This window comes from Chiloscyllium punctatum, chromosome 3, assembly GCF_047496795.1.
Source record: "Chiloscyllium punctatum isolate Juve2018m chromosome 3, sChiPun1.3, whole genome shotgun sequence".
NCBI lineage: Eukaryota > Metazoa > Chordata > Chondrichthyes > Orectolobiformes > Hemiscylliidae > Chiloscyllium > Chiloscyllium punctatum.
This window is the reverse complement of record NC_092741.1, coordinates 2,901,660-2,928,205: the sequence shown is the minus strand read 5'-3', so window position 1 is coordinate 2,928,205 and position 26,546 is coordinate 2,901,660. Positions and strand designations below refer to the sequence as shown.

The 26,546-nt window shown below is 55.0% G+C and overlaps 1 protein-coding gene across 1 annotated transcript; it reads right to left on the bottom strand.

Moving 5' to 3' along the window:
• Nucleotides 1-2,901: 2,901 nt before the first annotated feature.
• On the bottom strand, nucleotides 2,902-22,766 carry LOC140453837 (tau-tubulin kinase 1-like). Its single transcript, XM_072548724.1, has 5 exons — nucleotides 22,636-22,766; nucleotides 21,550-21,654; nucleotides 9,491-9,556; nucleotides 3,172-3,264; nucleotides 2,902-2,916 (listed from the first exon to the last, which is right to left on the bottom strand). Exons 2-5 carry the CDS (start codon nucleotides 21,640-21,642, stop codon nucleotides 2,902-2,904), a joined length of 267 nt encoding a protein of 88 aa, XP_072404825.1. The 5' UTR covers nucleotides 21,643-21,654; nucleotides 22,636-22,766.
• Between the last annotated feature and the right edge of the window lie 3,780 nt (nucleotides 22,767-26,546).

Genomic DNA, 26,546 nt, shown 5'->3' with positions numbered 1-26,546 from the left:
CCCACCCCCGCTCGCACAGACACACACACCCCCACCCCCGCTCGCACAGACACACACACCCCCCACCCCCACCCCCGCTCGCACAGACACACACACCCCCACCCCCACCCCCGCTCGCACAGACACACACACACCCCCACCCCCACCCCCGCTCGCACAGACACACACACACACACCCCCACCCCCGCTCGCACAGACACACACACACCCACCCCCACCCCCGCTCGCACAGACACACACACACCCCCACCCCCGCTCGCACAGACACACACACCCCCACCCCCGCTCGCACAGACACACACACACACCCCCACCCCCGCTCGCACAGACACACACACACCCCCACCCCCGCTCGCACAGACACACACACCCCCACCCCCGCTCGCACAGACACACACACACACCCCCACCCCCGCTCGCACAGACACACACACACCCCCACCCCCGCTCGCACAGACACACACACACCCCCACCCCCGCTCGCACAGACACACACACACCCCCACCCCCGCTCGCACAGAGAGACACACACACACACCCACCCCCGCTCGCACAGACACACACACCCCCCCACCCCCGCTCGCACAGACACACACACCCCCACCCCCGCTCGCACAGACACACACACACCCCCACCCCCGCTCGCACAGAGACACACACACCCCCACCCCCGCTCGCACAGACACACACACACACACCCCCACCCCCGCTCGCACAGACACACACACCCCCCCACCCCCGCTCGCACAGAGACACACACACACACCCCCACCCCCGCTCGCACAGAGACACACACACACCCCCACCCCCACTCGCACAGAGACACACACACCCCCACCCCCGCTCGCACAGACACACACACCCCCACCCCCGCTCGCACAGACACACACACACCCCCACCCCCGCTCGCACAGACACACACACCCCCACCCCCGCTCGCACAGACACACACACCCCCACCCCCGCTCGCACAGAGACACACACACACACCCCCACCCCCGCTCGCACAGAGACACACACACCCCCACCCCCGCTCGCACAGACACACACACACACCCCCACCCCCGCTCGCACAGAGACACACACACCCCCACCCCCGCTCGCACAGAGACACACACACACACCCCCACCCCCGCTCGCACAGAGACACACACACACCCCCACCCCCGCTCGCACAGACACACACACACACACCCCCACCCCCGCTCGCACAGACACACACACACCCCCACCCCCGCTCGCACAGACACACACACACCCCCACCCCCGCTCGCACAGAGACACACACACACCCCCACCCCCGCTCGCACAGACACACACACCCCCACCCCCGCTCGCACAGACACACACACACACACCCACCCCCACCCCCGCTCGCACAGACACACACACACCCCCACCCCCGCTCACACAGACACACACACACCCCCACCCCCGCTCGCACAGACACACACACACCCACCCCCACCCCCGCTCGCACAGACACACACACACCCCCACCCCCGCTCGCACAGACACACACACCCCCACCCCCGCTCGCACACACACACACACCCCCCACCCCCACCCCCGCTCGCACAGACACACACACACACACCCCCACCCCCGCTCGCACAGACACACACACCCCCACCCCCGCTCGCACAGACACACACACACCCCCCCACCCCCGCTCGCACAGACACACACACACCCCCACCCCCGCTCGCACAGACACACACACACACACCCCCACCCCCGCTCGCACAGACACACACACCCCCACCCCCGCTCGCACAGACACACACACACCCCCCCACCCCCGCTCGCACAGACACACACACACACACACCCACCCCCGCTCGCACAGACACACACACACCCCCACCCCCGCTCGCACAGACACACACACACACACACCCACCCCCGCTCGCACAGACACACACACACACACCCCCACCCCCGCTCGCACAGACACACACACACCCCCACCCCCGCTCGCACAGACACACACACACACACCCCCACCCCCGCTCGCACAGACACACACACACACATCCCCGCTCGCACAGACACACACACCCACCCCCACTCGCACAGAGAGACACACACCCCACCCCTGTTCGCACAGACACACACACCCCCACCCATGTTCGCACAGACACAAACGCACCCACCCCCGCTCGCACAGAGACACACACACCCCCAACCCCTCACGCACCCATCCTCCTCGCGCACACACACACCTCTGCTCACACACCCACCCTCCTCGCACACAGAGACACACACACACCCACTCACCTCACACAGAGACACACCCAACTCCCTCACACACCCACCCCCGCTCGCATACTCACGCATACCCCCACTCGCACAGAGACACACACACCCCCATCCCACCTTGTGCGTGCGCACACACACACCCACCACCCCCCTCACACAGAGACACACCTAACTCCCTCACACACCCACCCCCGCTCGCATACTCACACACACGCACACCCCCACGAGCACGGAGACACACACACACACCTAACCCTGCTCACAGAGACACACACACACACACACACACCCCTGCTCGCACAGAGACACACCCCCCCCCCTCCCGTGGTTTAAAATGTGCTGTTATTGGGACAGCAACGAGTGTAAAGTGTGTAAGGTGACTAACTGAGCCCAGATATTGCTGGTTTGGGATTAACATCCGTTGTTCCCTGATTTGGGAATCACAGAGAGCATCACTGGAGAATATCCAACAGCACAGGCAGGGACAGCACAATGAAGAACCTGAGCAAACCAGCAGGGAGTTAAAGACCTGACTGAAGGCTGAGAGAGCAGAGCAGCAGCACTTATATCGGAGCTTTCTGACAGGTCATGGCTGAAGCAAATTGGACCCACCATTGCTTTGAAAAAAAGCAGCAAGGTTCAGGAACCCAGTGCCTGAGAACGGGAGGTCACAAATGTAAAGGTGACTTTCAAGAGGGACGAGATCATTACTGAGAGAGACCGTGCCAGGCGATGGGCGAAGGACATGTGAGTGAGACAAGTGAGACTGCTCCTTCACAGAGAGGTAGCACAACAGCCCAACTCAGAGCTTGGACCAGTCTGTGATCCCTGGCACATGCCCCTTGGTTGGCACCCTGCCCCCCACCCCACCTTTGCCAGGTTACCTTGTCTGATTGGGGTGGTACAAACCTTGTCCTTGATTTTTCTCCAGGGTAGCTGACCCACTGCAAACTCCACCAACATGTAGAAGAGTGACCAGAGATCGTCATGACGACCCATCTCCTGGAGATTGAGAACGTGACAATTAATTCCCCTCAGTCCGTGTGATCAGCCTTGCTCTCTCTCTCTCCCTCTCTTGTTTATGAGAGTCATGTAGCACATAAACAGACCCTTTGGTCTAACTCGTCCATGCCGGCCAGGTTTCCTGCACTGAATTAGTCCCATTTAGAATGTTGTAATTGTACCAGCCTCCACCATTTCCTCTGGCAGCTCATTCCATACATGCACCACCCTCTGTGGGAAAGAGTTGCCCCTTGGGTCCCTTTTAAATCTTTTCCCTCTCACCTTTAACCTATGCCCTCTAGTTCTGGACTCCCCCACCCTGGGGATAAGGTTTTGACTTTACCCTCTCCACGCCCGTTATGATTTTACAAACCTCGAGAAGGCCACCCATCAGTCTCCAACGCTCCAGCCCCAGCCTATCCCTGTCGATCAAACCCTCCAGTCTCTTTGCTGAACCCTTTTCAGTTTAATACCATCCTTCCTGTAGCAGGGGGACCAGAACTGTACGCTGTACTCTGAATGGTGTGCTGTACAGCTCGAACATGCAGTCTCAACTCCTGTACTCAGTGCTCCGCCCTACAAAGGCAACTGGGCCATCACCTACCTCTCCACCCTGTCTATCCACGACACCACTTTCACAGAACTGTGTACCTGCACCCCTGGCTCTCTCCATTCAACAGCCCCCACCCCTGGGCCAATAGACAATAGGTGTAAGAGTAGACCATTCGGCCCTTCAAGCCAGCACCACCATTCATTATGATCATGACTGATCATCCTCAATCAGTATCCTGTTCCTGCCTTATCCCTATAACCCTAGATCCCACTATCCTTAAGAGCTCTATCCATCTCTTTCTTGAAAGTACCCAGAGACTTGGCCTCCACTGCCTTCTGGGGCAGAGCATTGTACACAGCCACCACTCTCTGGGTGAAGAAGTTTCTCCTCAACTCTGTTCTAAGTGGCCTAGCCCTTATTTGTCCTCTGGTTCGGGACTCACCCATCAGCGGAAACATGCTTCCTGCCTCCAGAGTGTCCAATCCTTTAATAGTCTTATTCATCTCAATCAGTTCCCCTCTCAGGCTTCTAAACTCAAGGGTATACAAGCCCAGTCGCTCCAATCTTTCAGCATAAGATAGTCCCGCCATTCCAGGAACTGACCTTGTGAACCTACGCTGCACTCCCTCAATAGCCAGAATGTCTTTCCTCAAATTTGGAGACCAGAACTGCACACAATATTCCAGGTGTGGTCTCACCAGGGCTCTGGACAGCTGCAGAAGAACCTCTTTGCTTCTATACTCAATCCCTCTTGTTATGAAGGCCAGCATGCTGTTAGCCTTCTTCACTACCTGCTGTACCTGCATGCTTACCTTCATTGACTGGTGTACAAGAACACCCAGATCTCTCTGTACTGCCCCTTTACCTAACTTGACTCCATTTAGGTAGTTAATCTGCCTTCCTGTTCTTGCCACCAAAGAGGATAACCACACATTTATCCACATTAAACTGCATGTGCCATGCATCTGACCACTCACCTAACTTGTCCAGGTCACCCTGTAATCTCCTAACATCCTCCTCACATTTCACCCTGCCACCCAGCTTTGTATCATCAGCAAATTTGCTAATGTTATTACTAATACCATCTTCTATATCATGAATATATATTGTAAAAAGCTGTGGTCCCAGTACTGATCCCTGCGGTACCCCACTGGTCACTGCCTGCCATTCTGAAATGGAGTCGTTTATCACTCCTCTTTGTCTCCTGTCAGCCAACCAACTTTCAATCCAAGTTAGAACTTTGCCCCCAATACCATGCGCCCTAATTTTGCTCACTAACCTCCGATGTGGGACTTTATCAAAAGCTTTCTGAAAGCCCAGGTACACTACATCTACTGGATCTCCCTCGTCCATCTTCAGAGTTACATCCTCAAAAAATTCCAGAACATTAGTTAAGCATGATTTCCCCTTCATAAATCCATGCTGACTCTGACCTATCCTGTTACTACTATCCAGATGTATCGTAATTTCATCCTTTATAATAGACTCCAGCATCTTTCCCACCACTGAGGTCAGACTAACTGGTCTATAATTTCCTGCTTTCTCTCTCCCACCTTTCTTAAAATGTGGTACAACATTAGCCACCCTCCAATCTGCAGGAACTGATCCTGAATCTATCAAACTCTGGAAAATAATCATCAACGCTTCCACGATTTCTACAGCCACCTCCTGCAGTACCCTGGGATGTAGACCATCAGATGGAAAATTATAGGCCAATCAGCTTAACCTCGGTTGTTGGTAAAATTCTAGCATCCATCATTAAGGATGAGGTTTCTAAATTCTTAGGAGAGCAGAGTCTGATTAGAACAAGTCAACATGGATTTAGTAAGGGGAGGTCATGCCTGACAAACCTGTTGGAGTTCTTTGAAGAGGTGACAAGTAGGTTAGACCAGGGAAACCCAGTGGATGTGGTCTATCTAGACTTCCAAAAGGCCTTTGATAAGGTGCCACACGGGAGGCTACTGAGCAAGGTGAGGGCCCATGGTGTTCGAGGTGAGCTACTGGGATGGATTGAGGATTGGCAGAAGGCAGAGAGTTGGGATAAAAGGTTCTTTTTCGGAATGGCAGCCAGTGACAAGCGGTGTCCCGCAGGGTTCAGTGTTGGGGCCACAGCTGTTCGCATTATATATTAATGATCTGGATGAAGGGACTGGGGGCATTCCAGCGAAGTTTGCAGATGATACGAAGTTAGGTGGACAGGCAGGTAGTACTGAGGAAGTGGGGAGGCTGCAGAAGGATCTAGACAGTTTGGGAGAGTGGTCCAGGAAACGGCTGATGAAGTTCAACGTGAACAAATGCGAGGTCTTGCACTTTGGCAAAAAGAATAAAAGCATGGACTACTTTCTAAACGGTGAGAAAATTTGTAAAGCCAAAGTACAAAGGGATCTGGGAGTGCTAGTCGAGGATTCTCTAAAGGTCAACATGCAGGTTGAGTCTGTGATTAAGAAAGCGAATGCGATGTTGTCTCTTATCTCAAGAGGGTTGGAATATAAAAACACCGTTGTGCTACTGAGACTTTATAAAGCTCTGGTTAGGCCCCATTTGGAGTACTGTGTCCAGTTTTGGTCCCCACACCTCAGGAAGGACATACTGGCACTGGAACATGTCCAGAGGAGATTCACACGGATGATCCCTGGAATGGTAGGTCTAACATATGAGGAACGGCTGAGGATCCTGGGATTGTATTCATTGGAGTTTAGAAGATTAAGGGGAGACTTAATAGAGACGTACAAGATAATACATGGCTTGGAAAGGGTGGACGCTAGGAAATTGTTTCCGTTATGTGAGGAGACTAGGACCCGTGGACACAGCCTTAGAATTAGAGGGGGTAAATTCAGAACAGAAATGCGGAGACATTTCTTCAGCCAGAGAGTGGTGGGCCTGTGGAATTCATTGCCGCAGAGTGCAGTGGAGGCCGGGACGCTAAATGTCTTCAAGGCAGAGATTGATAGATTCTTGTTGTCTCGGGGAATTAAGGGCTACGGGGAGAATGCGGGTAAGTGGAGTTGAAGTGCCCATCAGCCATGATTGAATGGCTGAGTGGACTCGATGGGCCGAATGGCCTTACTTCCACTCCTATGTCTTATGGTCTTAGGCCCTGGGGACTTATCAACCTTCAGACCTAACAGTCTCTTCAACACCAATTCCTGGCAAATATAAATTCCCTTAAGTTCAGGTCCTTCAGCCACTGTTACCTCAGGGAGATTGCTTTGTTCTTTAAAAGCTTCCCAGTCCACCGTTTTCCCACTTATGTTATACTTTTTCTCTTTTAACTTTATATGTTTCTTAACTTCCCTCGTCAGCCACGGCCACCCATGCCTCCTCCCAGGATCTTTCTTCCTTTTTGGAATGAACTGATCCTGCAACTTCTGCATTATACCCAGAAATACCTGCCATTGTTCCTCCACTGTCATCCCTGCTAAGGTATTGCACCATTGAACTTTGGCCAGCTCCTCCCTCATAGTTCCATAGTTCCCTTTATACAACTCAAATATTGTCACTTCTGATTGTACCCTCTCCCTCTCAAATTGCAGATTGAAGCTTATTGTATTATGGTCACTACCTCCTAATGACTCCTTCACTTCGAGGTCCCTGATCAAACCCAGTTCGTTGCACAATACCAGATGCAGAATTGCCTTCTCCCTAGTCGGCTCCAGCACCAGCTGTTCTGAGGATCCATCTCGGAGGCACTCCACAAACTCCCTTTCTTCCTGATTCTCCCAGTCTACCTGCATGTTGAAATCCCCCATAACAACTGTAGTAACATCTTTGCGATAGGCCAATTTCAGCTCCAGATTCAACTTACACACAACATCCAGACTACTGTTTGGGGGCCTGTAGATAACTCCCATGAGGGTCCTCCTACCCTTTGAATTTCTCAGCTCTATCCACACTGACTCTACATCCCCTGATTCTAGGTCCCCCTAGCACACCACAGCTCACCTTCTCAAAAAACTCAGTGAGGTTTGTGAGACACGACCTGCTCTTGCTGAAACCATGTTGACTATCTCCAATCAAGTTGTTGCTTGCTAGATGATTATAAATCTTATCTCTTATAATCCTTTCCAAAACCTTTCCTACAACAGAAATAAGGCTCACTGGTCTATAATGACCTGGGTCATCTCTCCTGCCCTTCTTGAACAAGGGCACAACATTTGCAATCCTCCAGTCCTCTGGTACCAAACCTGTAGACAATGATGACTCAAAGATCAAGGCCAAAGGCTCTGCTATCCTCTCCCTAATTTCCCACAGAATCCGCGGATAACTTCCATCTGGCCCAGGGGACTTGTCTACTTTCACTCCTTCCTGAATTGCTAACACCTCCTCCTTACTAACCTCGACCCTTTCTAGTCTCATATCTCGTGTATCATTCTTCTCGTCGACAATATTCTTATTTTCCTGAGTGAACATCATTTAGCACCTCTCCGATCTCCACAGGGTCCACACTCAACTTCCCACTTCTGTCTTTGACCCTATTCCTACCCGAATCATCCTTTTATTCCTCACATACCTATAGAGAGCTTTAGGGTTCTCCTTTATTCTATTTGCTAAAGACTGCTCGTGTCCTCTCTTTGCTCTTCTTAACTCTCTCTTTAAATCCTTCCGAGCTGATCTGTAACACTCCATCGTCCCATCTGTACCATCTTGTCTCATCGTCACATAAGCCTCCTTCTTCCGCATAACAAGAGAGACAATTCCTTTCGTAAACCATGGTTCCCTTACCTTCTCACTCCCTCCCTGCCTGACAGGGACATACCTATCAAGGACACGCACTATCTGTTCCCTAAACCAGCTCCACATTCCCATTGTCTGTATCTCCATCCTAATTCCTGCCTAGTCACATTATAATTGCCCTTTGCCCCATTGATAACTCCTGACCTGTGGCATGTACCAATCTCTTTCCATCGTTAAACTAAACGTAACTGAATTATGGTCACTCTCTCCAAAGTGCTCACCTACAACTAAATCAAACACCTGGCCTGGTTCATTACCAAACACCAGACCCAGTGTGGCCTCCCCTCTTGTCGGCCCTTCGACATACTGTGTCAGGAAACCCTCCTGTACACATTGGACACAAACTGATCCACCCGACGTACTAGAGTTATAACATTTCCAGTCAATGTTGGGGAAGTTAAAGTCCCCCACCCTGTTCCTTTCACTCCTACCCAGAATCGATTTGCCGATCCTCTCCTCCACCTCCCTGGAACTCTGCGGAGGCCTATAAAAACTCCCAGCAGTGTAACCTCTCCTCTCCTGTTTTGAACCTCAGCCCACACTACCTGAGTAGACGAGTCCTTGTCAAAAGTTCTCTCAGCTACCGTTATACTATCCTTGACTAACAAGGCCACACCTCCCCCTCTTTTACCACCTTGCCTGTTTTTAATGAAAGATCTAAACCCTGGAACCTGCAACATCCTGCTCTCCCACCTTTGGGCAACATCCCACATGTTGGAGTCTAGATTGTGGTTCTGCAAATGATGGCCAGTGATCTCTGCACCAAACCCTGTGGGCTCCTACATCCCACCTACACTTGTCTAAGGATCTACCTTTAATTTCTTGTCTGCACATTGTTGCTTTGGGGACTCCTACATGACTTCAACTCCCATTCTAACTTCCGGCTCCATTAACACTCCCACCCGTCACCAGGAAAAGCATGAACATACAGTCCCTTACTCGGTTTTTGTGAGCATTGACAGATGCGTAGCGAACAGTTCCTCGGAATCCAGCGACTGCCCGAGGCTGCAGCAAAGGCAAGACAAGGGTCACATGTGAGATTCCGCACATCAGATGGTGCCAAGGCTTACAGCACTGGGCTTCCCCAGGAAAATCCCAGATAGGCCTGGGAATCTCCCCTGGGAATCTCCCAGACAGGCCTGGGAATCTCCCCAGGAATCTCCCAAACAGCCTGGGAATCTCCCCGGGAATCTCCCAGACAGGCCCAGGAATCTCCCCTGGAAAACTCCCAGACAAGTCCAGGAATCTCCTGTGGGAATCTCCCAGACAAGCCTGGGAATCTCCTGTGGGAATCTCCCAGACAAGCCTGGGAATGTCCCAGACAGGCCCAGGAATCTCCTGTTGGAATCTCCCGGACGGGCCCAGGAGTCTCCTGTGGGAATCTCCCAGACAGGCCCAGGAATCTCCTGTGGGAATCTCCCAGACAAGCCTGGGAATCTCCCCGGGAAATCTCCCAGACAAACCCAGGAAGCTCCTGTGGGAATCTCCCAGACAAGCCCGGGAAGCTCCCTGGGGAATCTCCCAGACAAGCCCGGGAATCTCCTGTGGAAATCTCCCAGAAGGGCCCGGGAATCTCCCTGTGATGAGGTCCCAAATCCAGTGAGCTGCTCACCTGAACCCCAGCGGTGCCCCCTGGTATGTGTCACAGGTCAGCGATGGAGCTAATCGGGAGCTGGTGCTTAGCTGAAGATTCATATTCTCATCATCTCACTGAATGTCATCTCAGGGCTTCACCACATGATCAAAACAAAGGGAGACAGTGACAAAATAAACTCATCAAAGCAAAGGAAATGAAACTGAAAGATTGGGATCGAGTTCGGTCATTGAGCTTTCAGAGCTCACCATTACTGATTCACACTGAAACGATTCCAGAACCTTCTCTGCTCACAGAAGCACAGGCTAACTCCCTGAAGATCTCACACACCCCAGACCACACCACTGCCCGGAACCTGACCCCAGGGACATCCCCCGAACGCGGACACCGGGGACAACCCCTGAACCCTGACCCCGGGATTAACCCCCGAACACAGACCCTGGGGTTAATCCCCCCCCCCCCAAATCTCGACTCAAGATTACCCATCCGAGCCGTGACCTTGGAGAAATGACCCCCCCCCCACCGAACTCCAGTGCAACACTCCATGGGGAAACACCCCCCTCCCAACCCCAACCCGGGATTACTCCCTGAACCCGGAATTACCTCCACCCCAAAACCCCGACCCCGGAATTACCCCCTGAACCCTGACCCTGGAGAAGCACCCTCCCCACAAAATCTGGCCTTGGGATTAACACCCGAACCCTGAATCCAGGGACACCACCCCCACCCCCACCCCCACCACCTCACCGGAACCCCCAACCCCGGGGACACCCCTTGAACCTTGATCCATGGGAAACCCCTGAACCCTGACCCCTCACCCCAGGATTTCTCCCTGAACCCTGACCCCAGTCTGAACCCTGAGCCTGGTCTCCCAGGCTGAACCCAGATTGTAGGGTACCCCAACCCCTGCCCACCTGATGGTACTGGCCTGAGGGGAACCACTCTCTCCAGCTGACAGTGTGCTGGAAGGCAGGTCCTGCTGTGGTTCAGAGAGGGCTCTGTCCAGTAAAACTGACTGAACCGATGAAAAGCACTGCTGCTGCTGAAACACTCCCACAGTGCTTTCACATTGCACAACCATGGGAACATGCAGGGGACAGGAGATCGAATCATCAAACAAAGGCATCAGGATGGAACACAAGAATGAACAATCCAAAAGAAACTGCAAAACAAAAACAACAAATAAGCAACTGAATCCAAACAGAAAAGAAAACCAGCCTGAGAGACCATGTTGCACTAACTGGACTGGACTGTACCAGAGAAATCTTCACCATTTTACACACGAGCTTAACCTCCAGAACTTCCCAAACCACAGACACACACTGTTTTCCAGTGCGGCGACAGTGTGGCGCTCCCTCGGCACTGACCCTCTGACAGTGTGGCACTCCCTCGGCACTGGCCCTGTGACAGTGTGGCACTCCCTCGGCACTGGCCCTGTGACAGTGTGGCACTCCCTCGGCACTGGCCCAGTGACAGTGTGGCGCTCCCTCAGCACCGACACACCGACAGTGTGGCACTCCCTTGGCACTGGCCCTGTGACAGTGTGGCGCTCCCTCAGCACCGACACACCGACAGTGTGGCACTCCCTCGGCACTGACCCTGCGACAGTGTGGCACTCCCTCGGCACTGGCCCTGTGACAGTGTGGCGCTCCCTCAGCACCGACACACCGACAGTGTGGCACTCCCTCGGCACTGGCCCTGTGACAGTGTGGCGCTCCCTCAGCACCGACACACTGACAGTGTGGCACTCCCTCGGCACTGACCCTGCGACAGTGTGGCGCTCCCTCGGCACTGGCCCTGTGACAGTGTGGCGCTCCCTCAGCACCGACACACCGACAGTGTGGCACTCCCTCGGCACTGACCCTGCGACAGTGTGGCACTCCCTCGGCACTGGCCCTGTGACAGTGTGGCGCTCCCTCAGCACCGACACACCGACAGTGCGGCACTCCCTCGGCACTGGCCCTGTGACAGTGTGGCGCTCCCTCGGCACCGACACACCGACAGTGTGGCACTCCCTCGGCACTGACCCTGCGACAGTGCGGCACTCCCTCGGCACTGGCCCTGTGACAGTGTGGCGCTCCCTCGGCACCGACACACCGACAGTGTGGCACTCCCTCGGCACTGACACTGTGACAGTGCGGCACTCCCTCGGCACTGACACTGTGACAGTGCGGCACTCCCTCGGCACTGACACTGTGACAGTGCGGCACTCCCTCGGCACTGACACTGTGACAGTGTGGCACTCCCTCGGCACAGGCCCTCTGGTAAAATGGAGAAATTGGGATGAAAATAGTACAGTGATTGAGTTGGTGGCTGTAATGTCACTGTTGAGCATTCTTAGCCAGACGAATATACCGGGACTCAGAAGGACGTCAGACTAATATACCGGGACCCAGACGGACATGAGACTAATATACCGGGACCCAGACGGACGTCAGACTAATATACCAGGACCCAGACGGACGTCAGACTAATATACCGGGACCCAGACACTACGTCAGACTAATATACCAGGACCCAGACGGACGTCAGACTAATATACCAGGACCCAGACGGTCATGAGACTAATATACCGGGACCCAGACGGACGTCAGACTAATATACCGGGACCCAGACGGACGTCAGACTAATATACCAGGACCCAGACGGACGTCAGACTAATATACCGGGACCCAGACACTACGTCAGACTAATATACCGGGACCCAGACGGTCATGAGACTAATATACCGGGACCCAGACGGTCATGAGACTAATATACCGGGACCCAGACGGACGTCAGACTAATATACCAGGACCCAGACGGACGTCAGACTAATATACCGGGACCCAGACACTACGTCAGACTAATATACCGGGACCCAGACGGACGTCAGACTAATATACCGGGACCCAGACACTACGTCAGACTAATATACCGGGACCCAGACGGATGTCAGACTAATATACCGGGACCCAGACGGACGTCAGACTAACATACCGGGACCCAGACACGATGTCAGACTAATATACCGGGACCCAGACGGACGTCAGACTAACATACCGGGACCCAGACACTACATCAGACTAATATACCGGGACCCAGACACTACATCAGACTAATATACTGGGACCCAGACGGATGTCAGACTAATATACCGGGACCCAGACGGACGTCAGACTAATATACCAGGACCCAGACACTACGTCAGACTAATATACCGGGACCCAGACGGACGTCAGACTAATATACCGGGACCCAGACGGACGTCAGACTAATATACCGGGACCCAGACGGACGTCAGACTAACATACCGGGACCCAGACACGATGTCAGACTAATATACCGGGACCCAGACGGACGTCAGACTAACATACCGGGACCCAGACACTACATCAGACTAATATACTGGGACCCAGACGGACGTCAGACTAATATACTGGGACCCAGACGGACGTCAGACGAATATACCGGGACCCAGACACTACGTCAGACTAATATACCGGGACCCAGACGGACGTCAGACTAATATACTGGGACCCAGACGGACGTCAGACTAATATACCGGGACCCAGACGGACGTCAGACTAACATACCGGGACCCAGACACTACATCAGACTAATATACTGGGACCCAGACGGACGTCAGACTAATATACCGGGACCCAGACGGACGTCAGACTAATATACCAGGACCCAGACACTACGTCAGACTAATATACCGGGACCCAGACGGACGTCAGACTAATATACTGGGACCCAGACGGACGTCAGACTAATATACCGGGACCCAGACGGACGTCAGACTAACATACCGGGACCCAGACACTAAATCAGACTAATATACTGGGACCCAGACGGACGTCAGACTAAAATACTGGGACCCAGACGGACGTCAGACTAATATACCGGGACCCAGACGGACGTCAGACTAATATACTGGGACCCAGACGGACGTCAGACTAATATACCGGGACCCAGACGGACGTCAGACTAATATACCGGGACCCAGACACTACGTCAGACTAATATACAGGGACCCAGACGGACGTCAGACTAACATACCGGGACCCAGACACTACATCAGACTAATATACCGGGACCCAGACGGACGTCAGACTAATATACTGGGACCCAGACGGACGTCAGACTAATATACTGGGACCCAGACACTACATCAGACTAATATACCGGGACCCAGACGGACGTCAGACGAATATACCGGGACCCAGACGGATGTCAGACTAATTTACCGGGACCCAGACGGACGTCAGACTAATATACCAGGACCCAGACACTACGTCAGACTAATATACCGGAACCCAGACACGACGTCAGACTAATATACCGGAACCCAGACACGACGTCAGACTAATATACCGGGACCCAGACGGACATCAGACTAATATACTGGGAACCAGACGGACGTCAGACTAATATACCAGGACCCAGACACTACGTCAGACTAATATACCGGGACCCAGACGGACGTCAGACTAATATACCGGGACCCAGACGGACGTCAGACTAATATACCGGGACCCAGACGGACGTCAGACTAACATACCGGGACCCAGACACTACATCAGACTAATATACTGGGACCCAGACGGACGTCAGACTAAAATACTGGGACCCAGACGGACGTCAGACTAATATACCGGGACCCAGACGGACGTCAGACTAATATACTGGGACCCAGACGGACGTCAGACTAATATACCGGGACCCAGACGGACGTCAGACTAATATACCGGGACCCAGACACTACGTCAGACTAATATACAGGGACCCAGACGGACGTCAGACTAACATACCGGGACCCAGACACTACATCAGACTAATATACCGGGACCCAGACGGACGTCAGACTAATATACTGGGACCCAGACGGACGTCAGACTAATATACTGGGACCCAGACACTACATCAGACTAATATACCGGGACCCAGACGGACGTCAGACGAATATACCGGGACCCAGACGGATGTCAGACTAATTTACCGGGACCCAGACGGACGTCAGACTAATATACCAGGACCCAGACACTACGTCAGACTAATATACCGGAACCCAGACACGACGTCAGACTAATATACCGGAACCCAGACACGACGTCAGACTAATATACCGGGACCCAGACGGACATCAGACTAATATACTGGGAACCAGACACGACGTCAGACTAATATACCGGGACCCAGACACGACGTCAGACTAATATACCGGGACCCAGACGGACGTCAGACTAATATACCGGGACCCAGACGGACGTCAGACTAATATACTGGGACCCAGACGGATGTGAGACTAATATACCGGGACCCAGACGGACGTCAGACTAATATACCAGGACCCAGACGGACGTCAGACTAATATACCGGGACCCAGACACTACGTCAGACTAATATACCGGGACCCAGACGGACGTCAGACTAATATACCGGGACCCAGACGGATGTCAGACTAATATACCGGGACCCAGACGGACGTCAGACTAACATACCGGGACCCAGACACGATGTCAGACTAATATACCGGGACCCAGACGGACGTCAGACTAACATACCGGGACCCAGACACTACATCAGACTAATATACCGGGACCCAGACACTACATCAGACTAATATACTGGGACCCAGACGGATGTCAGACTAATATACCGGGACCCAGACGGACGTCAGACTAATATACCAGGACCCAGACACTACGTCAGACTAATATACCGGGACCCAGACACTACGTCAGACTAATATACCGGGACCCAGACGGACGTCAGACTAATATACCGGGACCCAGACGGACGTCAGACTAATATACCGGGACCCAGACGGACGTCAGACTAACATACCGGGACCCAGACACGATGTCAGACTAATATACCGGGACCCAGACGGACGTCAGACTAACATACCGGGACCCAGACACTACATCAGACTAATATACTGGGACCCAGACGGACGTCAGACTAATATACTGGGACCCAGACGGACGTCAGACGAATATACCGGGACCCAGACACTACGTCAGACTAATATACCGGGACCCAGACGGACGTCAGACTAATATACTGGGACCCAGACGGACGTCAGACTAATATACCGGGACCCAGACGGACGTCAGACTAACATACCGGGACCCAGACACTACATCAGACTAATATACTGGGACCCAGACGGACGTCAGACTAATATACCGGGACCCAGACGGACGTCAGACTAATATACCGGGACCCAGACACTACGTCAGACTAATATACAGGGACCCAGACGGACGTCAGACTAACATACCGGGACCCAGACACTACATCAGACTAATATACCGGGACCCAGACGGACGTCAGACTAATATACTGGGACCCAGACGGACGTCAGACTAATATACTGGGACCCAGACACTACATCAGACTAATATACCGGGACCCAGACGGACGTCAGACGAATATACCGGGACCCAGACGGACGTCAGACTAATTTACCGGGACCCAGACGGACGTCAGACTAATATACCAGGACCCAGACACTACGTCAGACTAATATACCGGAACCCAGACACGACGTCAGACTAATATACCGGAACCCAGACACGACGTCAGACTAATATACCGGGACCCAGACGGACGTCAGACTAATATACCAGGACCCAGACGGACGTCAGACTAATATACCGGGACCCAGACGGACGTCAGACTAATATACCGGGACCCAGACGGACGTCAGACTAATATACCGGGACCCAGACACTACGTCAGACTAATATACAGGGACCCAGACGGACGTCAGACTAACATACCGGGACCCAGACACTACATCAGACTAATATACCGGGACCCAGACGGACGTCAGACTAATATACTGGGACCCAGACGGACGTCAGACTAATATACTGGGACCCAGACACTACATCAGACTAATATACCGGGACCCAGACGGACGTCAGACGAATATACCGGGACCCAGACGGACGTCAGACTAATTTACCGGGACCCAGACGGACGTCAGACTAATATACCAGGACCCAGACACTACGTCAGACTAATATACCGGAACCCAGACACGACGTCAGACTAATATACCGGAACCCAGACGGATGTGAGACTAATATACCGGGACCCAGACGGACGTCAGACTAATATACCGGGACCCAGACGGATGTGAGACTAATATACCGGGACCCAGACGGACGTCAGACTAATATACCGGGACCCAGACATGACGTCAGACTAATATACCGGGACCCAGACATGACGTCAGACTAACATACCGGGACCCAGACATGACGTCAGACTAATATACTGGGACCCAGACGGACGTCAGACTAATATACCGGGACCCAGACGGATGTGAGACTAATATACCGGGACCCAGACGGACGTCAGACTAATATACCGGGACCCAGACATGACGTCAGACTAATATACCGGGACCCAGACATGACGTCAGACTAACATACCGGGACCCAGACATGACGTCAGACTAATATACTGGGACCCAGACGGACGTCAGACTAATATACCGGGACCCAGACGGACGTCAGACTAATATACCGGGACCCAGACACGACGTCAGACTAATATACCGGGACCCAGACGGACGTCAGACTAATATACTGGGACCCAGACGGACGTCAGACTAACATACCGGGACCCAGACACGACATCAGACTAATATACCGGGACCCAGACACGACGTCAGACTAATATACTGGGACCCAGACGGACGTCAGACTAACATACCGGGACCCAGACGGACGTCAGACTAATATACCGGGACCCAGACACGACATCAGACTAACATACCGGGACCCAGACGGACGTCAGACTAATATACTGGGACCCAGACACTACGTCAGACTAATATACCGGGACCCAGACGGACGTCAGACTAATATACTGGGACCCAGACACTACGTCAGACTAATATACCGGGACCCAGACGGACGTCAGACTAATATACTGGGACCCAGACACTACGTCAGACTAATATACTGGGACCCAGACGGACGTCAGACTAATATACCGGGACCCAGACGGACGTCAGACTAATATACCGGGACCCAGACACTACGTCAGACTAATATACAGGGACCCAGACGGACGTCAGACTAACATACCGGGACCCAGACACTACATCAGACTAATATACCGGGACCCAGACGGACGTCAGACTAATATACTGGGACCCAGACGGACGTCAGACTAATATACTGGGACCCAGACACTACATCAGACTAATATACCGGGACCCAGACGGACGTCAGACGAATATACCGGGACCCAGACGGACGTCAGACTAATTTACCGGGACCCAGACGGACGTCAGACTAATATACCAGGACCCAGACACTACGTCAGACTAATATACCGGAACCCAGACACGACGTCAGACTAATATACCGGAACCCAGACACGACGTCAGACTAATATACCGGGACCCAGACGGACATCAGACTAATATACTGGGAACCAGACACGACGTCAGACTAATATACCGGGACCCAGACACGACGTCAGACTAATATACCGGGACCCAGACGGACGTCAGACTAATATACCAGGACCCAGACGGACGTCAGACTAATATACTGGGACCCAGACGGATGTGAGACTAATATACCGGGACCCAGACGGACGTCAGACTAATATACCGGGACCCAGACGGATGTGAGACTAATATACCGGGACCCAGACGGACGTCAGACTAATATACCGGGACCCAGACATGACGTCAGACTAATATACCGGGACCCAGACATGACGTCAGACTAACATACCGGGACCCAGACATGACGTCAGACTAATATACTGGGACCCAGACGGACGTCAGACTAATATACCGGGACCCAGACGGATGTGAGACTAATATACCGGGACCCAGACATGACGTCAGACTAATATACCGGGACCCAGACATGACGTCAGACTAACATACCGGGACCCAGACATGACGTCAGACTAATATACTGGGACCCAGACGGACGTCAGACTAATATACCGGGACCCAGACACGACGTCAGACTAATATACCGGGACCCAGACGGACGTCAGACTAATATACCGGGACCCAGACGGACGTCAGACTAACATACCGGGACCCAGACACGACATCAGACTAATATACCGGGACCCAGACACGACGTCAGACTAATATACCGGGACCCAGACACGACGTCAGACTAATATACTGGGACCCAGACGGACGTCAGACTAACATACCGGGACCCAGACGGACGTCAGACTAATATACCGGGACCCAGACACGACATCAGACTAACATACCGGGACCCAGACGGACGTCAGACTAATATACTGGGACCCAGACACTACGTCAGACTAATATACCGGGACCCAGACGGACGTCAGACTAATATACTGGGACCCAGACACTACGTCAGACTAATATACCGGGACCCAGACGGACGTCAGACTAATATACTGGGACCCAGACACTACGTCAGACTAATATACCGGGACCCAGACGGACATCAGACTAACATACCGGGACCCAGACGGACGTCAGACTAATATACTGGGACCCAGACACTACGTCAGACTAATATACCGGGACCCAGACGGACGTCAGACTAATATACTGGGACCCAGACACTACGTCAGACTAATATACCGGGACCCAGACGGACGTCAGACTAATATACTGGGACCCAGACACTACGTCAGACTAATATACCGGGACCCAGACGGACGTCAGACTAATATACCGGGACCCAGACACTACGTCAGACTAATATACCGGGACCCAGACGGACGTCAGACTAATATACCGGGACCCAGACACTACGTCAGACTAATATACCGGGACCCAGACACTACGTCAGACTAATATACCGGGACCCAGACGGACGTCAGACTAATATACTGGGACCCAGACACTACGTCAGACTAATATACCGGGACCCAGACGGACATCAGACTAACATACCGGGACCCAGACGGACGTCAGACTAATATACTGGGACCCAGACACTACGTCAGACTAATATACCGGGACCCAGACGGACGTCAGACTAATATACTGGGACCCAGACACTACGTCAGACTAATATACCGGGACCCAGACGGACGTCAGACTAATATACTGGGACCCAGACACTACGTCAGACTAATATACCGGGACCCAGACGGACGTCAGACTAATATACCGGGACCCAGACACTACGTCAGACTAGTATACCGGGACCCAGACGGACGTCAGACTAATATACCGGGACCCAGACACTACGTCAGACTAATATACCGGGACCCAGACGGACGTCAGACTAATATACCGGGACCCAGACACTACGTCAGACTAATATACCGGGACCCAGACGGACATCAGACTAATATACCGGGACCCAGACGGACGTCAGACTAATATACCGGGACCCAGACACTACGTCAGACTAATATACCGGGACCCAGACGGACGTCAGACTAATATACCGGGACCCAGACACTACGTCAGACTAATATACCGGGACCCAGACGGACATCAGACTAATATACTGGGACCCAGACGGACATCAGATTAAGTGCGGAGCAGTCAAGAGCAGCAGACTCCACAAGATGAGGTTTGTCATTCTGATCAGGAGAGCTCCCTTGAGATACAGTCCCACAGTCCCAAACACACACACACACACTGACTCTCACTGGGGGGACAGTCCCACACGCACACTGACTCTCACTGGGGGGACAGTCCCACATACACACACTGACTCTCCCTGGGGGGACAGTCCCACATACACACACTGACTCTCCCTGGGGGGACAGTCCCACATACACACACTGACTCTCCCTGGGGGGACAGTCCCACACGCACACTGACTCTCACTGGGGGGACAGACCCACACACACACTGACTCTCACTGGGGGACAGTCCCACACACACACACTGACTCTCACTGGGGGGACAGTCCCACACACACACTGACTCTCCCTGGGGGGGACAGTCCCACACACACACACTGACTCTCCCTGGGGGGGACAGTCCCACACGCACACTGACTCTCACTGGGGGACAGTCCCACACACACCGTCTCTCCCTGTGGGACAGTCCCACACACACACACACACTGACTCTCCCTGGGGGACAGTCCCATACACACACTGACTCTCCCTGGGGGGGGGGGGGGGGAACAGTCCCACACACACACTGACTCTCCCTGGGGGACAGTCCCATACACACACACTGACTCTCACTGGGGGGACAGTCCCACACACACACACTGACTCTCCCTGGGGGACAGTCCCACACACACACTGACTCTCACTGGGGGGACAGTCCCACACACACACTGACTCTCCCTGGGGGGACAGTCCCACACACACACACTGACTCTCCCTGGGGGACAGTCCCACACACACACTGACTCTCCCTGGGGGACAGCCAGGTGTGTGTGGGAGTGTGTGCCGAGGGTTTACTTACCGGTCGGACCTCTCCATTCGTGTTGGTGTACTGTCGTGCTAGACCAAAGTCCAACATGTAGCACTTTCGGTAGGTGGATGGTAAACGTCCCATTGCAAAGTTGGACTGCAGCAGGGGGTTTGTGGGAAGGTGTCAGTGGTAAAGAGACAGAGAGAGAGAGAGAGAGAGAGGTAAGCAGTTAAAAGAGACAAAATAGAAACCACCTCATGTCTGTCCCCTTTATCCTGAGCCAAGATTCTTATTCAGGATGGAATGGAGTGTGCAACTGAGACCCAGAGAGAGAGATAAAGACAAAGAGATGAGTGGAGAGAGAAAGACAGAGAAAGAGAGATTAGAGACAGGGGTTGCACGGTGGCTCAGTGGTTAGCACGGCTGCCCCACAGCACCAGGGACCTGGGTTCGATTCCATCCTCAGGCAACTGTCTGTGTGGAGTTTGCACATTCTCCCTGTGTCTGCGTGGGTTTCCTCCGGGTGCTCCGGTTTCCTCCCACAGTCCACAGATGTGCAGGTCAGGTGAATTGCCTGTAGTGTTGAGGGGGGTATAGGCTAGGTGCACGAGTCAGCCAGAAATGTTGGGTCATAGGGTAGGGGAATTGGTCTGGGTGGGAGATGGTTGATGTGGACTTGTTGGGCCCAATGGCCTGTTTTCACACTGTAGGGATTCTGTGATCATAAGGAGGCGAAAGAGAGAGGGCTGTGTAGAGAGTTTCAGTAAGACAGAGAGATAGGAGACAAAGAGAGATTTAGACAGAGATGTGGAGAGCTCAGACAGACTCAGGGAACGCAGAACTTTGAACAGTACAGCTCAGGAACAGACCTTTCGGCCCATCAGGCCGGGGCCAACCCCACGATGGTATATTTTACACCAAATCCCATCAGCCTGTACATGGTCTGTATCCTGCTATTCTCTCCTCTTCATGTATCTCTCAAAATGCCTGCTAAACACTGTTGTTGTATCTGCTTCTCCCAGCTTCCCTGCAGTGCCTGTCATCCTTGGACAGGACTGTTTCAGTGCAGCGTGCAGGGTAGTGCTGGAAAGCCTGTTCCTCTGGGTACAGAGTACCTGCCTATATGCTCACACTCACCGGCTTGATGTCACGATGCAGAAACCCAACAGAATGGATGGCTTCAATGGACTGAAGGATCTGTTTGCCCCAGCCTCAGGGTGGTGCTCATGGTAAAGGTCCCTCTAGGCTGGCTACGTCGCAGGTCAGCGAGATTACGGCCCTACAAAACATCACAACCATCGGTGAGAGGGGGAGGGGGAGGGAGAGAAAGAGCACACCATCAGCGGGAGAGAGAGATGAGAGCAAGCGCGCACAATCAGCAAGAGGGAGGGAGAGAGCACCATCAGGAGGGGAGAGAGAGAGAGGGGGGGGAGAGAGAGAGGGGGGGGGAGAGAGAGAGGGGGGGGAGAGAGAGAGGGGGGGGAGAGAGAGAGGGGGGGGAGAGAGAGAGGGGGGGGAGAGAGAGAGGGGGGGGAGAGAGAGAGGGGGGAGAGGGGGGGGGAGAGAGAGAGGGGGGGAGGGGGGGGGGGGAGAGAGAGAGGGGGGGGAGAGAGAGAGGGGGGGGGAGAGAGAGAGGGGGGGGGGGAGAGAGAGAGGGGGGGGAGAGAGAGAGGGTGGGGAGAGAGAGGGGGGGGAGAGAGGGGGGGGGGAGAGAGGGGGGGAGAGAGAGGGGGGGGAGAGAGAGGGGGGGGAGAGAGAGGGGGGGAGAGAGAGGGGGGGGGAGAGAGGGGGGGGAGAGAGGGGGGGGGAGAGAGGGGGGGGGAGAGAGGGGGGGGGAGGAGGGGGGGGGAGGGGGGGGGGGGGGAGAGGGGGGGGGGAGAGGGGGGGGTGAGAGGGGGGGGGGGAGAGGGGGGGGAGAGAGGGGGGGGGGGGGGGAGAGAGGGGGGGGAGAGGAGGGGGGGGAGAGAGAGGGGGGGGGAGAGAGGGGGGGGGAGAGAGAGGGGGGGGGAGAGAGGGGGGGGGGGAGAGAGGGGGGGGAGAGAGGGGGGGGGGAGAGGGAGGGGGAGAGAGGGGGGGGGAGAGAGGGGGGGGGAGAGAGGGGGGGGGAGAGAGGGGGGGGAGAGAGGGGGGGGGAGAGAGGGGGGGGGGAGAGAGGGGGGGGAGAGAGGGGGGGGGAGGAGGGGGGGGAGAGAGGGGGGGGGGAGAGAGGGGGGGGGAGAGAGGGGGGGGGAGAGGGGGGGAGGGGGGGGAGAGAGGGGGGGGGAGAGAGGGGGGGGGAGAGAGGGGGGGGGAGAGAGGGGGGGGGGGAGAGAGGGGGGGGGGGAGAGGGGGGGGGAGAGGGGGGGGGGGAGAGGGGGGGGGGGGAGAGAGGGGGGGGGGGAGTGTGGGGGGGGGGAGAGAGGGGGGGGGGTGAGAGGGGGGGGGTGTGAGGGGGGGGGGGAGAGAGGGGGGGGGGTGAGAGGGGGGGGGGGTGAGAGGGGGGGAGAGAGGGGGGGGAGAGAGGGGGGGGGGGGGAGAGTGGGGGGGGAGAGGGGGGGGGTGAGTGGGGGGGGTGGAGGGGGGGAGGGGGGGTGTGAGGGGGGGGGGGAGAGTGGGGGGGGGTGTGGTGGGGGGGGGTGTGGGGGGGGGGTGAGAGGGGGGGGAGAGAGGGGGGGGGAGAGAGGGGGGGGGAGAGGGGGGGGGGGAGAGGGGGGGGGGAGAGAGAGGGGGGGGGTGAGAGAGGGGGGGGGGGGGGGGGGGGGGAGGGGGGGGGGGGAGAGAGAGGGGGGGGGAGAGAGGGGGGGGGGGAGAGGGGGGGGGGGGGGGGGGGGGGGGAGAGGGGGGGGGGGGGGGGGGGGGGGGGGGGGGGGGGGGGGGGGGGGGGGGGGGGGGGGGGGGGGGGGGGGGGGGGGGTGTGGGGGGGGGGGGGGAGGGGGGGGGGGGAGAGGGGGGGGGGGGGGGGGGGGAGGGGGGGGGGGGGGGGGGGGGAGAGAGGGGGGGGGAGAGAGAGGGGGGGGGAGAGAGGGGGGGGGGGGAGAGAGGGGGGGGAGAGAGGGGGGGGGGGAGAGAGGGGGGGGAGAGAGGGGGGGGGAGAGGGGGGGGGGAGAGGGGGGGGGAGAGGGGGGGGGAGAGAGGGGGGGGAGGGGGAGAGGGGGGGGGAGAGGGGGGGAGGGGGGGGGGAGAGGGGGGGGGGAGAGGGGCGGAGGGGGGGGGAGAGAGGGGGGGAGGGGGGGAGAGGGGGGGGGAGGGGGGGGGAGAGGGGGGGGAGAGAGGGGGGGGAGAGGAGGGGGGGGAGGGGGGGGGGAGAGGGGGGGGAGAGCGGGGGGGGAGAGAGGGGGGGGAGAGGGGGGGAGAGGGGGGGAGGGGGGAGGGGGGGGAGGGGGGGGAGAGAGGGGGGGGAGGGGGGGAGAGAGGGGGGGGAGAGGGGGGGGGAGAGAGGGGGGGGGAGAGAGGGGGGGGAGAGAGGGGGGGGGGAGAGGGGGGGAGAGAGGGGGGGGTGAGGAGAGGGGAGGGGGAGAGAGGAGAAAGAGGAGAGAGAGAGAGAGAGAGAGAGGGCAGCGTGAGTGAGCGCACTGTCAGAGTGAGAGAGAGAGCGAGGGGGAGTGGTCAGCAAGGGGGACAGTTGGTGGTGGGTGAGTTTTGGCGGGGATTCTGAAAGAAGGATTTACCTGTACTTGGAGAGGCAAGGGAATGATTAGGGATAGTCAGCATGTTTTTTGTGTGAGGGAAATGGTGTCTCTCAAACTTGATTGAGTCTTTTGAGGAAGTAACCAAAAAAGCTGATGAGGGCAGAACAGTAGATACTGTTTACCTAGATTTCAGTGAAACCTTTGACAAGTTCCACATGGTAGAATAATTAGTAAAGTTAAGGTGAGCTTGCCAATTGAATCCATAATTGTCTTAAAGGAGGGAGACAGAGTGTAAGAGTAGAGGGTTGTTTTTCAGTTTGGAGGCCCGTGACCAGCAAGTGTTCCACAGGGATCAGTGCTGGGTCCACCTCTGTTTGTCATTTGTATAAATGACTTAGATGAGCGTATAGAAAGTATACTTCGTAAGTTTGTGGATGACACCAAAATTGGTGCTATAATAGATCGTGAAGGTGGTTATCTAAGATTCCAAAGGGATATTGATCAGTTGGGTCAATGGGCTGAGGAGGGGCAGATGGAGTTTAATTCAGATAAAAGTGAGGTACTGTACTTTGGTAAAACCAGGGTAGGACTTAATTACAAGTAGGCCAGAGTAGTGTTGCGAACTGAGAGACCTAGGGGTGCAGGTTACATAATTCTTTCCAGTTTGTGTCCCAGGTAGGGGGGTTAAGAAGGTGTTTCACATGTTTGCCTTCATTGCTCAGACCACTGAGTACAGAAGTTGGGACGTTAGGTTAAGGTTGTACAGGACATTGGTGAGGCCTCTTCTGGATACTGTGTCCAGTTCTGGTCTCCCCGTTACAGGAAGGAGATTATTAGGCTGGAGTTGCAATCAGAGAAGATTTCCCACGATGGTGCTGGGATTGGAGGATCTGCGATTATGGGGAAAGGCTGGATAGGCCTCTCACTGCAGTGTAGGAGGTTAACGGATGACCTTATAGAGTTTCATAAAATCACGAGGAGGATAGGTAAGGCAAATGGCAGATGTCTTTCCCCTAGGATGGGGGATTTTAAAGCTTGGGGCATATTTAAGGCAGGAGGGGAAAGATTTATAAAGGACATGAGGAGCAGCTTTGTTTTTATTTGCACAGAGCGTGATTTGTGTGTGGGAATGAACTTTGAGAGGAAGTGGTGGATGGTGGATACAGTTTAAAGACATTTGGAGATGTACATGGCTAGGAAAGGTTTGGAGGGATATGGAGCCAGCAGCAGGCAGTTGGGACTGGTTGAGTTTGGGATTCTGGGCTGGTTGTTTTGTGCTGTATGACTCGATGGCTCTGTGTTAAACAAATGGTACCACCCAGAGAGCTGTGGGTTGGCGCTGGGTAGGACTGGAACCAGAGAAAAAACGGGAGGCAGCCGCTGCTGGCAATTATTGAAACCAAAGTAACGTGGCAGATAAATCACAGAAGTGGGGAGGGA